The sequence below is a fragment of the Lissotriton helveticus genome, chromosome 9, assembly GCF_964261635.1.
Source record: "Lissotriton helveticus chromosome 9, aLisHel1.1, whole genome shotgun sequence".
Taxonomy (NCBI): Eukaryota; Metazoa; Chordata; class Amphibia; order Caudata; family Salamandridae; genus Lissotriton; species Lissotriton helveticus.
Window position 1 is genome coordinate 916,654,849 of NC_136070.1, and position 17,543 is coordinate 916,672,391.

The window sequence follows — 17,543 nt, forward strand, 5'->3', positions numbered from 1 at the left end:
CTGAACTCGTTCTTGTCCTTTTTTCGAACCAGAAAGAACCGGGAGTACAGACCTCTTTCTCTTTGAGACAGAGGTACGACTTCGATCGCCCTTTTCCTTAACAGGATATCGGCCTCCGCCTGGAGCTCGCGCAGTTGATACTGCGAGCCGACCGGAGGAATTGATGGAGGCGGCTTGTGAACCGAAGACTGTATCCATTGCAAACAATATTCAGCACCCACTTGTCCTGAGTAATTTTTCTCCACTCTGCCAGAAAAGATTGAATGCTTCCCCCCACAGGAGCGGTTAACAGTTGTGGGGGAAGTAAGTGCTCAGGGCCTAGACCCGGCCTGGCCCTTGATCCCTAAAAGCCTGAACAAACACACAGAAGTGAAAAGGAAACACCAAGAATCAAATGAGAACACTTTTAAATCCAAAAAGTGTAAGAAAAACTCCAATAAACCCTTGAAAAAGGGAGAGCTCAATGCACAGGGTCCTGTAAGCAGGAGCCGGAAAAAAGAACTGAAAGTGAGAGGGACCTGCTATGCATTCTGGGATACTGGGAGAAGTTCTGGAAAGCTCTCTTAAAGGCACAGTATCCTATTTAAGCCACATAATGGCAGTCTATGGGGCTTGTCTGTCCATACCTTCCTCTCTATCATTTCTGAGGGTGTTTGCTGTTAAAGCAAGGGAAATCTGGACAGGCTTTGCTGTTTGTGGATTTTTGGTGGAATTTTCTAGTTGAAGTACTGGACAGTGTAGCCTGTGAATATAGGCTGCATTATTTGTCTTTAAATTTTCTCTTAAGTGTCTTTGCAGTTCTGCAATTTTCTGACAATTTAAGAGATTATTTTTGATTGCCGGGGTCCTCGCACATGGGCGGGACTATTCACTAGATTATGACTATACACAGAGATCCCCTACTACAGAATCTGTGGTTAGAAATCATTGTCAGAAACCACAGCTAGTGTCTCACCCTTACCCTGCGGTAAACACTCAGCCAAGAGAATGCACAACGTCCTCAAGCTTGAATGTTGTCCCAAATAAAGAGACAAAGTGAAGAATTTAAAGGGCTGTGAAGGAGAAAGGGCCAGGTTACTTACCAGTAATCTTCAATACTCCAAGTCCAGGTCCTCATCACAGTCCTTACAACATGATAAAATGATCCAGTGGTCAGAAAAATCACCAAGAAAAAATAAATACTTGTTTCCCATCTCTAGAGTATAGTCGGTTTCCTTAGCCGTCACATGAAGGCAGACCATCTCAATTCCTGGAATACTGAGCAAAATTGTTTTATTGAAGCTGGGAACGAGCCGGGATGGGAAAACTTGACTGTGAAGAGAAAGACCTGGACTCAGAGTAATGAAGATTACTGGTAAGTAACTGAGGCATTACCTCCTCTTCTATCTCCCTTGCCACATTCATTACGACATGAGCTGATACCCAAGCAACCTACTGGCTTCATAAACAACACATGCTGCATAACTTCTGAGTGTTGTTTATTTACTAGTAATATGTAAGCCAAACAGAAAAAAATAGCATTACAATATACATATGCTTTACACCTTCATTACAGAACTCAAAACAGACACCGAATGCAGAAATAACTTTCAATTGCAATATTTAACGCCACATAAACATGTGGGGGTGGATCAGGTAGCTGCATCGCAAATGCGACCTTTAAAGTTTCCCAGAATGCAGCAGTACTTCTAGTTGACCTCCCATTTATTTGTACCAACAAAGTCTTTCCTTGTATCTCATAAGCAGAAATAATTGTCTTCCTAATCCATGTACTGAGAAAGGAATTCAAAAGCTTTTATCCTTGGCCAGCTTCTTCAAAAGACATAGAAAGAGAGTCAATTTTCCAAAAAGACTGTTCTAGACCAGTAAATAATCGGAGCCCTCCACTCATCCAAGGAATGTAATATGCCTTTTCTACTGATGATGGGGAAAAGAACAAAAACAGGCAACACTACATCTTTTGCTACAATGAAATTCAGAAGAAACCTTGAGCACAAACTAAGGACTGGGGGAAAAAGAACAAGTTACTTACCTTCAGTAATGCTATTTCTGGTAGAGACTTTATATAACCACAGATTCCTCACCTTTTGAATATTCCCCAGGCGTCAGACTGGATTCTGAAACTTTTCAGCAGCATCTTTGTGTACCAATATGTGGCGCCATGCGGCTCTGCACTGACACCTTGTACAGAGCCAATATAAGTGCCACTCCAAAGTGCTGATGTCAGTGGCCTATGAGGATGCGGCACCCAACATATAACTGACTTGGAGCAGTGTGCAGATTCCTAGACTTGGGATTTTGTTAATAAATAGAGCACAGGTCATAGAATGGAGAAGATGAAAGGGAGGGTTAGGACCTGAGGTTAGACAGAGTCTCTACCAGATAAAGCATTACCAAAGGTAAGTAACTTGCTTTTCTGAGAGATTTGTATTCAAAGATTCCTCACCTTTTGAATAGGATACCAAAGCAGTACCTATTTAAAAGTGGGTCTGTGAATGGCCTCATGCTGAAAAGTCCTGCAGGATCGATTGGACGAAATGCCTCTCTCAGCAAACCTGTCTGTCCAGACAGTAGTGCTTTGTGAACATATGGATTGATGCTCATGGAGCTGTCCAGCAGATATTCAGTACAGGAAGTCCACATACCAATGCAGAGGTAGCAGCTTTGGCCCTGGTGGAATATGTCCGCAGTCCTTCCGGAGGCTATTTTTCAGCCAATGCGAAGCAGATATTGGTGCAGAACATGATTCAGCTGGAGATTGTCTGTTTCTGTACCACCTTCCCTTTTTTATCTCCAGTGAACCCCACAATAAACAGATCGTCCATCCGGTGTTATATGGTACAATCAATGTAGAAGCTCTGTATCCCTTTGGGACTAAAGAAATGTATTTCCTCCTCCTCCATAGAGGGGTTAGGTGGAGCAAAAAGGATGTATGTCGTTACAACGCATGCTTTTTCCACACATGCCTTTACAACGCAGGTTTTACAACGCAAGTCGTTACAACGACTTGCGTTGGGGGGCGCTGGATAGTGAATAGTTTAATTTACTATACCAATTCCAGTCCCCGTGGATAGTAGGGAAGGTTTTGGATAGTAAATTAAACTATTCCCTATCCTACAGCGCCCTCCAGCGCAAATCGTTGTAACGACTTGCGTTGTAATTCCTGCGTTGTAAAGGTACTGCATGGAAAAAGTTTTGTTGTAAAGGATGTTCACCGAGCAAAAAACGCCTACAAGGTGATATTTTGACCGACGTGGAACAGCATCACAACTTTTGGCAACAAGGATGGTTGTGTCTGCAGAATCAATTTGTCAGGGAAGAAAGTGGTGTACAGAGGGCTGGCAGAAAACTTGAAGCTCACTCACTCTCCACACTGAGACAAGGAACACTGTCTTGGGGGTGAGAAGCCACTAGGGACAGCCCTGAAGTAGTTTAAAGGGAGAACATTAAAAATATGTCAGGACCAAGTCAAGGTCCAACTTTGGCATGACAAAAGGAGAGGGGAAACAGATGTAGGCCATTCAAAAATAACATCACAACAGATGATTTAAACAATGAGAGTGTGTCTGGTAACCATAAAAAAGGCTGAAAGAGCTGAAAGGTACCCTTTAACTGTGCCCAGTGCAAAATCTTGCTGGGCGAGGAACACAACAAACAACAAAACATCGGTTGACTTTGCTAGGAGGGGGTCAATCTGATGTGTGCCTCACCAATTCAAAAATTGTCGAAATGACAAGTGTATGCTGCCTTTGTTGATGGATGCCTTGCCACAATGATGATATCAACCACCTCCAGAGGAAGGTCTAAGGTGTTCAGCTGCCATTGCTCAATATCCAAGATTGAAGGTGGAGATTGAGATGGCTTGGGTGTAGAACCCCGACACGTTGATATGACAGCAGATCCTCCCAGAGGGGCAGCCTGATTGGAGGACAGATGCACATATCATGGATACCATAACCTCCGTGCCCAATCTGGTGCCAGTAGAATGACTTGGGCGCAGTTGGCCTTGATCTTTTTAGGAACTTGAGGCATAAGAAGTATCAGTGGAAAAGCAGACAGGAGTCCATAGTCCCACCCTAGGGGGAACGTGTCTCATATTGAGAGACCCCTTGGAAACTCCAAAATGCAGAACTGCTTACAATGCACATTCTCTGTGGTGGCAAACAGATTGAGCCAATTTTCTGAAGAATCCTTGTGTCACCTCTGGCACATTATTGCCTCTAGTCTGATGGTACCAGGTAACCCTGCGTCTGGCTTGCTTCCCTTTAACTCTGTCCTCTTTACGAGTTTTTTTGTTTATGTCTCCTGTCTGCTCCTTCCTAACTCCAGACTCTGCATTCTCATGCATGCTATTATCCTCTTGCCTCCTGACTGTGTCCTCCTGCCTCCTGTCTGTGTGTTCTTCCATCTTGTCTGTGCCCTCATGCCCCATCTGAATGTTCTTGCTCTGTCTGTGTGTTCTTGCCTACTGCCTGCGTGTCCTTGCCTATTGTCTGTGTGTACCTGCCTCCTGTCTGTGCTCTCATGCCTCCTGTGTCCTCAGGCCTCCTGCCTGTGTGTTCTTCTATTTTGTCTGTGCCCTCATTCCCCCCCACTGTGTGTTCTTGCCTCATGTCTGTGTCCTCATCCCCCTGACTGTGCCCTCCTGCCTCCGGGCTGTATGTTATTGTATCCTGTCTGTGCCCTCATGCCTACTGTATGTGTGTTGATGCCCCCTGACTGTCCTCAGGCCTCGTGTCTGTGTCTTTATGCCTTCTGTCTATGCTCTTAGGCCTTCTGTCAGTGCCCTCAGGCATCCTGTGTATGCCCTCATGACACCTGTCTCAGTCTTCAAGCTTCATGTGTGGACACTCACGCCTCATGTCACTGAAGACATGCCTTGTCTTTGCTGTCTATGAATCTTCTGTCTGCTCTCTCCTGCCACGGATGTTTGAGTGCTCAAGCTCCCAGACCGTTCCACCCGAATACTCCGACACTCCTACGTGTCCTGTCTTTGTGTCTTACATCCTCCAGCCTGGGTACTACCAGGCCCCCTACGTGTGCATCTAAATTCTCCTGTCTGTGCCTTCGGTTGGCATGTTTTGGTACCTGATGCTCGGTGTATAGGGACACTTGGCACTGCTGCATTAGAGAGCGGTGCCGCTTTATGTCTTGGATGGAGTTTTCCCCTGAGCTAAGGGTGTGTGGGGAGAGTGTGGTACCTTCATGTAGAGCCCAGCATCTTTCTGGGGCCTGAGGTGATGGCAGAGTGCTGCCTGGGCCTCTCTCAGCTCCGAGATGACAATGACATCAGTGCTTGGCAAGCCCCTGCCTGGGCTCCTAGACGCGTCCCTCCCAGGTCTCTCCCACCACACACTCTGCCTTTACCAAAGTTTTCCAAGTCACCTCTGTTTGGGCACATTTGCTGCAACAATCTTCACAAGGTGTAAAACCTGTTGTTTTGGGAGGTGACATTTCACTTGCGCACCAGTAAACTTTTGAGGTAAAACAAAAAGATTAGAGTCTCTTCTGGTGGCACAAAAAAAATAACTGATGTTAGATTACAGAAGTGGCCCTAATAAAGGCTCCGCACGTCATTTATGGAGCGGGACAGCATCAGTGTGGAGCTGCATGGCGCTACCTACCGGCATGCAGAGGTACTGCTGAAAAGTTTCTGGACCTAGTCTGATGCCTGGGGAATATTCAAAAGGTGATGAATATAGGGTTAGAAGTCTCTTATCAGAGCAACCTTGCCTTGAAAAAACGATAAAAAGTCTCCATATTTAACAACACCCCCAATTTCCCCCGAAAATTCCATTCTGCCTTATTTAGTGGCTCAAAAAGGGAATAATAAAAAAGCCAGTAACACCAAAGGCAAATCCCAGGATGAAGTAGGGCAATGTTTCATGGGTTATGAAAATCAAGAACCTTAACGGGTTCCATTGTCAAATCAGAGAAATCTCTATTCCTACACCGCTTATCAATGAGCTCCACTGATGTGGATAAGATTTCAAAGTAGATGGATGTCTAGATTGCTGAATCAAATCTGCCACTTCTGTGAAACAGACTCTAGCTGCAAATTCAACGTATGAATAGATGTGCCCCCCGGTGTAGTCGTGATAACACAGGCTATGGGACATGGGATCCTTTCAGGGAGTAAGCTCTAATGGAATTTGACAACATGATTTGCCTGAGAACTGTGATAGCATGGGAAATCAAAGACATTATTTTAAGCCTGGAACTATCAGAGGAACACAGGAGTCATATGTATTTATTTATTTAGAGTTGTATATAGTGCTTTACAAGATTAATAAAGAGGGTATGATACAAAACAGTAGGCAAATATACAAAAACATGGTATAAGTCATGAGGGCAATATTTACAAGTGCAAATGGTAAGAAAAGAGATCAAAACAGACAAAGACAATCATAAGTACTGGCATGAGTAGAGTTTGATGGGTGTCAGAACGTTGTGGAGATGGCTCTGAAATGCCAGAAAACATCATGGATCTCGGGTATGGGCGAAGGCGTGACAAGAAGCTACAACAAACAGACAGGAAAGTCACTCTTGAGGAGAGGGAGGGTTTTTCTCAATGTGAGAGTAAATTGTTGGATAGTAGCGTTTATAATTCTTTCATGAAGATGGGTGTTAATGGGTTGATTCTGATCTCGGGGGTAGAGAGTGCAAGACTGTGGGGGCAAATCCAGAGAAGGATCTGTTGTAGGTTTTTTTTGTTGACTTTTTGTGGCTTAAGTATTAGGGAGTTTGTGATTCTGGAAGATCTGCTTCCACCTGATAGGGTCAGTTTCTGGGTCAGGTAAGAGGGGGTATTGTGGTGCAGCGCTTTATGGGTCATGCATGCAATTTTGAGATGGATCCTAGGATAGCCATTTCAATGACTGAAGGTCAGGGGTGATATGATTTTTGCTTCGGTGATGAGGCTAGCTATCACATTCGAAGTAGCCTTTAGTGGTGTAAGTGTGATTTTCGAGAGGCCACAAAGGTAGGACTATCATAATCTAATTTCAATAAGACAAGAGCTTGAACAGTTGTTTAGAGGTCTGCCTGGGCGAGGAGAGGTTTTAGTTTCCTTAGTGCATGCAGTTGATGGTTAGCTTCTTTGGTGGTGGCACTGATATGATTTCGCATTGAGAGGGCATTGTACAAGGTTATACCTAGGGATGTAGCAGAGTCAATAATGTGTGGGGTACAGTTCAAAGCAGTAAGATGCAGTAGTCTGTCTTTGTCACGAGTGGCGATGGCGGGCTATGAGATCAATAAGAATTCTGTTTCGAGGGCATTGAATTTGAGGTGGTTACAAATCAGTCACTGTTGCGTTTGGTCCACATTTGTTTACCCATGGCACTCTGGTCCGGAGCAGGGGCATGATTTGGGCTCCTTACACCATCTATGGACGGGATGAATAATACCCAGTGATATGATGATTACCACAACTCTTTGAATATATAAATTTTGTGACTATGCTACACTAATTTCTAAGCCCTGATGAAGTTCCTAGGCATCCAGGAACGAAACGCTTTGGCTGATTTTTTAGAAAAAATGTTGTTCTGGTGCAAAAATTTGGATAAATAAAGGAAGACGATGGACTAAATCCTGCAAACTTGAAAGACTTTTTCTTTTCCTGGTGCACCTTCCCTTTGAAGAATTTGGTCCAGGTGTTATTGAGGATATTGATGTCATCGAGTGAGGCGATTTTCATCGGATCACAACATTCTAGAAGTTCGAGTTCTGTTCGAGGAGGGACAACTGTTGCCGCTCAATCGCCTTTCGTACTAGACAGGCCTCCCCGGGACAATTCTTACAATACAGGCAATTAATACTCAGCAGCCGCCGTATATGGGATCTCACTGAAGGGGAACCAGCGACACACCCAGTACTACATGCAATTCTCCACATGGGAACCGGGAGGCACTTAGTCACATGGCTTTATAAAGTGATACGGGATCTCACTGCCACTACACTAGTCCCGGTGCCACTGAAATGGGAAGAGGAGATAGGTTGCCCATTCCATGACAAGGAATGGGAATGGGTATATTTTCCTTACTGCACCGTGCTTACCTCACCCCAGCAAGGCTCCAGCGTTATTACCCTGATACACAGTTGATATGCCTGAGATGCCAATCTGCAGACGCGACATTTGTGCATATGTTCTGGTCATGCCCCACACTAATGCCCTATTGGCAGACTATCCACAAGACATTGCAGGAAATAACAGGACTCAAAGACATCAACACATGGGAAGCCAGTGGGTTGGGGCTCTTTTGTAGGTGTAAAACTCTCAAAGTCCAAGAACGCTTTGCCTCCCTAGCTATCCTATTGCAAAGAGGGGAATTGCTATGCACTGGAGAACCCCAAGCGGTCCCCCTAAGCAGCCTGGATGGGAGCAATCAAAAATGGGCCTCAGTGGAGGAGGACACCATTAGGAGAAAAGAGGCACAAGGGACACATAAAAGACACATTTCCATGGAATAGTCCATGCTACTACATCAGTTTTGCCAGGAAAGGGCTGACACACAGCTACCTGTGCTACCCCCTGAGTGCACCTGAGGGCTCCAACTGTGCCGCATAACCCAGATCCTCTCTTGACGCAGGAGACGGCGAGCCCCAAGGGCCACAAGAGTCATGATCAGACTATAACCCCAGTACTGAACACTGAGGCAGCACACAACACTATGGCTGAACAGCATTCCCAATGCCTTACACATACATGGCAGAACCCCTGATTCCCATACCCAGCTTACGAAAACACATGATGATGTAGATTCCTTTGTCCCTAAAGGATAAAGCAGACAAACCAATACGGAGTCGAATGCCGGTGATAGGTCAAGTCAGATTAGTAGGCAAGATTAATTCTGATCGAGTGAGTGTAGGGCATCGTGGACAATGTGGACCATGGCAGTTTGGGTGCTATGACCTGGTCGGAAGCCAGATTGACATTGGTTAAGGAGTTGGAATTGCTTGATGTGATTGCAAAGCTATACGTGCTCACATTTTTCTAAGTGTTTGGTTAAAGTCGAGATGTTGGAGGTATGGCGGTAGTTGTTAGGGTCTGACTGGTCAGAGTTGGTTTTTTTTAGGATAGGAGTAACCTTGCCACTTTTGAGGCAGTAGGGTATGGAGCCTCGGGTTAGAGAGGCATTGAGTATCATAGTCTATATTGGTATTGAGAGGTGAATGGCCTTGTTGTGGGGTTTGGAGGGAAGGGGATCGCTGAAGTGGTTGGAGTATTTCAGAGAGCTCAAAGGTTTTAAGATGTCCTTTTCACTGTAAGTTTTAAAGCTAGACCAGGCGGTGTTATTTTTAGGTATGATGAGAGGGTTTCTCTGGCATACATCCTGATCAAGTGGGATGGGGTGTTGAGGGGGTTCACATGGTAGGAGTTTCATATCATTTTGGATTTTGGTGGTGATAAGCATGGTTTTCTTAATGAAGAAAGAGGCAAAGGTTTTGCAGTTGAGTAGTGTCTTGTTGTCTGAGGATGGGGGATCACTTTTGCAGTTCATCTGTTATTTTACACAATTTCGAACAGTTTTTTAGGTCAATTAATTGCTGTGTCAAGTTGAATTTGCAAGAATGCTGCTTTGGAGTTCCCTATGTGCCTATTGTAGGTGCTCTTTGTCATAGAAGTTTGAGTTTGGACAGAGAGGGGGTGTGTCTCCATGCTCTTTCTGAAAGTCTGAGGAATCTGAGTTCTGTGTTAAGGTTACTACTGGATCTTTGAAATTGAATTCTCTTTAGTTGTTTGGGTGCAAGGGTGTTCATGATTTTAGACATGGCATTGATGTAGTGCTCAGTGAGTCATGAGAGTGCCGAAGGGTACTCTATCTGTAGTCTGGGAATAGCAGGATAAATCCTCCACCTGGCAAGAATGAAAACTTTTCTGCAGTCTTCTGGGCAGCTCAATTCAGCAATGGGTGTATTTTTGACCCCTTGTCTTATTCTGTGCCTTTTTTTAGTTTTTCTAAAAACACTTCTCCTGCTGATGGATGAGAAGTCATCATAACCACCCTGTCTAGAATCCTCTGTACTTTAGTACTAGTACTTAGAGATGCACCAATGCTGTTGCAGAGTCCTTGGCTGGGGTGGAATAAGCCAGGGGGCCTTCAGGGCATTTCTCCTTGGCAGTGAGCAGCAGATTTCGATACAGAGATTTATCCACATCAACAGGGTCTACTTCTGCACTGATTTTTCTTTCTTCACTCTAGATAACACTGGTATTTGGGTGATCAGTATAAAAGCACAGCACCTTTTTAAGGTCAAGCCGAAAGAGCATTTTGAGAGGTGGAGTCAAAAACATTGGCAGAGTAAAGTAATGGCCAAGGTGAAAAGGAGTAACATCCTTTGGGAAAAAAGAGTCCTCCGCACCAATTTGTCTGGGGAAAAGGTAGAATGGATAATTGCACTGAGAGCCTGCAGATCACATTGAGATAGGAATGAGGAGCCAATACATTTTATCCAGTTTGGATGAAATTCATGGAATGGTGTCTGGCTGCAAGGATGGCATTGACTGCCTCAGTCAGCAAGTCAAATGCATTCAACTGCCACTGTTCAATCTCCTCATGGAGGTGTAGGTTGTAAGGTTCAGTGTAAGACCCTGTCTGATTGCTGAGACAGGAAGTCCTTCTGAAGTGGTTGCCAGATCAGCCGGGGAAATGCTCAGGCACTATGCACCATATTCTCCTGGGCTAGTCAGAGGTGATTAAGATTACTGGGGCTCAGTACTTCCTGATTCTCCTCAGAACACGAGACAGGAGAGGTAGCGGTGGAAATGTATACAACAGTCATATTGTCCCATTTCAGTCAGAATGCAGCTCACTCTGTAGGAAACTTCAACAGGCAAACGTTTTGATACTGCACATTCTTGACAGTGGCAAATAGATCTAGCAAGGGCATACTCCATTGGTCAAAGATGTCCAACACCACCTTGGCATTGCGATGCATGGTCCTCCAAAGGAAGTCTGCTCTGCGTGTCTGCTCTGGCATTCAGTAACCCTACTAGATGCTTAAAAATTCAAGAGTTTGTCATTCATCCAGAGGTGATCTATGACTGACTGTGAAAAGCCTATCTTGAGCAAACAGTCATCGAGGTATCTTTTGTGACAGAGTTGGCATTTTAAATGTATTTTTCCTCATAAAGGCATGCAATGGCCAGAGGTCCTTAATAGGCCTGAGGCCTTTGTCCTTTTTTGTTAAGAGGGCATGGCACAAGCAGCAGCTTCTACCCTTTCTGAAACTAGCCCCTGCTTGTTGGCACCTTGGTCAAGAGAAGGACGACTTCTTGCATCAAGATTGCCAAGTTATCCTCTGAAAGTCGCTCAGGGGTGGAGGGAATATTAAGCTGGAAGAATAAAAAAGGTAGGATCTAAACCCATATAAAGGATTTAGAAGACCCATCTGTCTGGTGGACCTCCAACCAGGGAGGAAATGCCATATTCTACCTCTTACTGGCTTTGTCATTTGCCTGTGAGTGTGGATCAAAGTGGCTTGGAAGTAGCTGCAGTAATGGAAAAGGGGTTGGAGAATTGTTGCCCCTGTTGGAGCGAACGGCCTCAATCGCAGCTATGTACTCTTCCTCGAAACAGCTGGGTCTGCTGCTGTAGCAACGGTTGCAAGGGCTGATATTGTCTGTAAGCTAGCACCTTCAATAGCCCCTCAATTTTCTTTACTGCTGGTAAAATAGCTTGGCAGAGACATGTACACATGGGCTCACAGCTGCCCAGCCACCCAGAGTTACAGAATTTAGGTTAATTGTCTTCAAGAGTACAAAAAAAGACTTGTTTTAGAATCAAAATATGATCAGTAATGGAGCATGAAGACTGAGAGACCTGTAGTACTGCACATGATTGCATTATCTGTTGCCACTTTGAACCAACTTTCAGAGCGGCTGAACTGTATGTAACTGTATGTAAGGCCTGGAGCAGAATCTATTGGCCCTGGTTCCCAGTGTGCATTTTCTAGTCACTGACTGGTTCTGATATAGTACAAAATGGCCGCTTCACTATGTTTAAAGAAACTGTAAAAATATATTGCGCCAAAAAAAGTGAGAGTTTGAAAAAGCAGACAGCGGGTCTCTTTTCATCTCAGAACAATGAACTAACTTTAACTTTTCTTATGGAAAGGTGCTTCATGCAGCACAAACACCACCTTAAGTTAGTCTCAAGGTACAGGAGATGTTCCTTAGAAGTTTAAGCATAATCTTTCTGAAAGAGCCAGGTTACCCACTTCAGACTACTCTGTCTGTCTAGAATTGTGTCAGATTGCAGTGTTGCACTTTAGAATGTTTTGCTTACCCCCATGGGACTGACTATTTCCAAGAACTGCTAGCCTTTCAGAGGATTCTGTAGCCACTATTTACCAGGCTCCTTCTGCCCAAGTTACTGCACACTGTAGGTAAACGCAGTTGCCCTTCTCTTTCTCACTCACATGACCTGCTTTTTTGTCATGATGTGCAAGCATTTCTCTAGGATTTCAGTTTAGTTCTGGAATAAATGTGTTAAATTTGGTTGAGGGCATAAACATCTCTGCCTCGTTTAGTTTAGTTGTGTTTAATTGGTTTGTGGGACACAGATATCTCTTTGTCTCATTTACTTTCATGAAGCCTTACTACAAATCTTATTAACAGGGAAATATGTCGTCACTTAGCCTCTTTGGATGAATTTGTGCCAGAGGTATCTTTAAACTAAGATGGGCCTCAGGCAGAAATGGTAAGAGCATCCCCAAGTCTCCTCCAGGCCTATTAAGCATTATTCACTTGGAAGTCCAGGCAGGATGCTGGCTTCAGTTGACGAGCACTAAGAGTAGGTATCTGACCATCTGGTCAAGAAAGCGTAGCCACAATCATGACAGTAAGCTAGACAGACCGTTCCTATTAAAAATGTTGTGGGGATAGCAATCTATGAGAATAAAAGGAGTTATGGATGCCTTAACAATGAGCTCTTACTAAGAGCACGCACCAGGTCACTGGTATCTTTGAAGCACACTATGGAAACTAAATTATGGACAAAGGAATTATGTGGCACGCTGTAGCCAAACAAATTATGTAGTCAATTATGCAGGATTTATATGGCTATCAATGAGGGTGCTTTAAATAAAAAGCTTAATTGTGAGCTCTGTACCTCAACCACTAGAGCAGGGGATGCACCCTGGTTGCTCTTCTTTGGAAAGGCATGGGTGCATTTAAAGAATTTTAAGACACCTATTGTTCTCATTAAGGCCTCCCTAAGCAGTGTCATCTCACTATAAACTATACACTTCATGTAAAGAACTGACAGTTGATTAATTGCTACTGTTCTGTCTTCTGAATTTCCTTTTCAGTAAACCTTTAACATCCCACTGCACTATCTCCTCCCTTATTTTTAGACCTTGTCTACAGACAACTTTTTCTGTCTGTTGTCAAACACCTGTTGCCTGGAGTGGGCTTTGGGGTAGCCGTAGTTCATGATTGGATAACTTTCTTGTCTTCCTCAGTACCTTTTTCCTTACTTCTTAACTTTTGCTCCTATTCTTGTGTTTGTCCCAGCCCTGGACCACAGCTGCTTTACCATGTTTCTGATTGGAGGATTTATATCATTCAACTACTGACATTAGAGAACTGTTTTTTATTTTATTTTTTAGCACTCCATAGAAGTACAATACTTTTTTTGCTCTCACCTTCCCCCTGTCTACTCTTATATGCCTGCCCACTATCCATGTTGTGGCTTTTTCTCTCCTTCTACTTATCCGTTGATCCCTCAACCCTCCTTTTCCCACCCGCTTTAAATTTTTTCTTCAATATAACTCATTTTGCGAGTGTCTGAACCCCCTACACTGCCACCGAGCTGATCAGGTCTTTTTTTAATGCTCCTATACATTTTGTATTTACCATTTGAAAATGGTCATCAATCAAACTTTTTCAATGTTCCCATCTGCCTGATGCGAAGAGGGATGACTTTATTACCCCCCACCACCACCACTACTAATATCAACAGGTGATAAATGCTTTATAAGGCCATTTAAATATGAACTGTAGTGGCTTAAATGTTGAGGATAGATTCGGGGCACTTTAACACTAATTCTGACTTACCCGTGTGATCAAATTGCAAGATTTTTAGAAAAGCCTGCCAAGTTTGTTATATAAGCATGATAAACATTGAACATTGAAATATCAGATGCAGTACACACAAAAAATAAGGTGGGTGAAGTTTTACAGAGCAGCGGGTGTCAAATAAATATTTTGTCATGAAACACATGGCTTTAAGTGGCTTTAATTGAAACCCTTCACTGAAGAAGAAACATAAATTAGGCATCTTTGAATGGTAGAATTCATGTCCAAGACAACAGTGCAACGTGCAGAGAAATGCTGGATTTACCTTTTCCGAGAACGTTTTGTATGGTCGCAGCATAGGGTGCGTCTTGGCCTCCTCATCGATGGTTTCACCATAGGTCCAGTTGTTCTGTATCTGTTCAAGAATAAAGAAACTAGAGTTAAAATGCTCATTTCCAGCCATGATGCAACTACATTGAGTCACTAAGTTCAAGGGCTATCATAGGAAAATGAATCTGAAATGCAGCTACGTGCAACTAGGGCATGGAACAGGGAATATTTTGAGTTTTTAATAATACAGACTGAGATATGATGTAAGGAGTTAGTGAAAGGAGAAAGAAGAGCACAGGACTGAGTTGAAGGTATTCTTTGGAGGATACAGCTATGGAACTTCCAATATTCCTTCACTGCAACACAGAATCTCAGGAAAGTTAATTGACTGGCAGTGGATTAGGAAATACTCTAACACTCGAACAAGGAGGAAACGTGCACTGGAATGTGGGAACACTAGAAAGAGGAACAGAAAAAAACCTGAACTTGGAATACATTGGACTTTAGAGAATACAAATAATTCACACAATGGAGCAGACAAAAACAGTCAGCAATTATCAAACGCAGACTGACAGATCGCTCTCATAAGCATTTGGTAAATGTCACAACACTTGACACCTCAATGAAGCTACTACTGCCTTTGGAATAACTCATGATCTGCAGACAGCTGTCTGCATACCAGGACTACAAACGTTTAAAATGCAACAACATTTGGGAATACTGGGCTATCGTGCTATTGAAATACTATGGAACAGAACACATCCCAACAAGATGGGTGTTATCCATTGCAGGTATTTGGTGTGTGTAAGCCAATCGTTACATTGAAAAGGTTTTGTTGATCATGTCATTCGCTGGATGGTTCTGGCGCTAATGGTAATGATGTTCTTTCTATATTCCAACAGTGTTAATTTATTGTATGTGCTGCAATAGGGATTCAAAGTTTCCAACTACATGGTTTTCATTTTGTTTTATTAAGTGGTTGGAAATTGATGAGAAGTGATTTGAGGTTTTCCTACTGTTCTTTTTACGTAGATTAAAGGTTTGCAATATTTATTTTACGATTCAGGACCCCGTTAAGGGTGTTCCTGTGAATACCTGAATGTATTTGCTGAGTACAGAAAAGTGTACATTGGTGCTCTAAAAACTAGTGCCTTCATGGTCGTTTGTGTTGTTGACCTAAAAGTACACTACTTTTCAGGACAACATAGGTTCTTGTATGAATCTTTAGTTGGGCTTAAAAGAGTTATCACTAAATCCAGCAAGCATTGTAGAGTTCTCTTTACAGTAAGTTTTACTAACATACCTTATCAAACGCCCACTTGTCATGTGTGTATTCAGCATATTTATTAATGAAAGCATCCAGCTTCTCTGGAATGATGACACTGCAGAAGAAAAATAAAAAATTGAACGTAAGACACTCAATTTACAACAGAAAAACATCCAAGCACATTAGGGATTTCTTCCTTTCCATTCATTCTAAAGTCCACAACAAAGCAAAGGAGTTTGTGGGGTGCTGAATCATTACGGACAACTATAAGATCAGAACATATTCCATCGTCAGCTTCCATATAGTGTTAACCCCCTTCATTAACATCATAATGATAAGATGTCTAGAGTCGCTCCATGCTCACTTTAAAGTTTCCACTGGTTTGGGGTCAAAGTTGCCCTCTGCGTCTACTGAAGCCTTTTTCTCTGTCTTTGAGGAGTAGCTGGCATCAACATAATCAGGAGGAATGGCTCCAGCAATGGCGCAAAGGCAGGGCATCGCGATCTTGTACAGCTCGGCGTCAAACCTCTACAGCAAAACAATGGAAAATGAATATGAGAATGCCCGTATCCCTCATTACCAACTACAACATAACAATACCAAAAATGTTTTCATTAAAAAATGCAATAAATGCTGCACAAAAGTAGTATTAAAGCCCCTTTACAGTCACACAAACGGAGCTATTGATCGTCCAATAACTATTCAAAATCAGTTCTGGAAAATCACTCTGTCAGCTCCAACTACTCATTCTGGGAATCGGCGCTTACAATTTTATAAGGACAAAATGAGACCTACTGAAACCTTGTTCTCTTCAGGGAAGGCTACGTTTATTTCTTCAACCACATTGGAAGACTTTCCTGCTAGAGAAATGAATGTTCTTAGTGATTCATCCTTCTATCTACTGAATTGTTAAGGACACCTATCTTTTCTACAAGATTAGGATCTCCCTTTAATGCTTGCCCAGCTTATATTACCCATCTAGCTACTTGCATTGCTGCCCCCATCATCAAGGAAACGTACAGTCAATCATCCAGCCATGCTTCTTTGCAAAGGTCCTTAGCAGTACTCCTTCTAAAGAAACCCATTGCTGATCCAACTGTGTTTAATAATCTTAACCCATTTCTTTACTTGCTTTTGTTACCAAAGTAGCTCCACTTTCCACAATCATTAGCGTCAAATACATTTGTGATCACCTTCAGACACGGCTCCAATCTATGTCAACCTGGTATCCTGGAATAACTAAGGTTGATTATGGATCAGTAGGAACAGCTGCGCTGATCCCATTGAACCTCTTAGCGGCCTTTGATACCTTGTCTAATGCTATGCTTATTTCACATCTTCATGGCTTTGATATCAGTTCTAAGGTCCTTTTCTCACTTGCTGATGACAAGCAATCATTCTCTCTCCTTATCAGTTTTCCATCTGGACCCCTCAAGTGGTGTTCACTAGGGTTCTTTAATACACCCTACATTGGTTCCTTCTTACATTCATCTCTTTGTCCATCCTGATTTGATCTTTTGAATTTTCCTTTTTAGTATATGCAGAAAATTGTCAGATCGTTCTGACAGGATAAGAGACAGATAGGATAGTAAACTTAAATCTTTGCAAAGCTACTTCCAGAACTGCATTTCTACAGGATCTAAGCGCCCGGCTCACTGCTCCGTCACAAGCTTATCAAGTACTTTGTGCCCTCCTGATGTTGCTGCCCACCAGCTCCTGCTACTACTGCTTGCAAATTGGAATTTATATTGGGTCAGTCTTTGATGTTAGCTTCTCAGATTAATATGATCTCTGTTTCTTGTTTTTTGTATCTTTGCATGGTGAGAAAATTCTTTCTAAATTGACTTCCTTCTACCAGTTTACAGTAATCCAAGCATTAACAGGCTCCTGCCTCAACTTGTCTAATTCAGTATCTCTTAAGGT

General features: G+C 43.0%; 1 protein-coding gene across 1 annotated transcript in view; it reads right to left on the bottom strand.

Annotated features, from left to right (window-relative positions):
• The window catches only part of RYR1 (ryanodine receptor 1), a 1,073,089-nt gene that overhangs the window by 472,794 nt on the left and 582,752 nt on the right, over positions 1 to 17,543 (bottom strand). The window contains exons 52-54 of the mRNA XM_078661091.1: positions 15,985 to 16,148; positions 15,657 to 15,735; positions 14,349 to 14,438 (exon numbers count right to left, since the gene is read on the bottom strand). Coding sequence (XP_078517217.1) covers positions 14,349 to 14,438; positions 15,657 to 15,735; positions 15,985 to 16,148 — 333 coding nt within the window. The remainder of the gene's footprint in view (positions 1 to 14,348; positions 14,439 to 15,656; positions 15,736 to 15,984; positions 16,149 to 17,543) is intronic.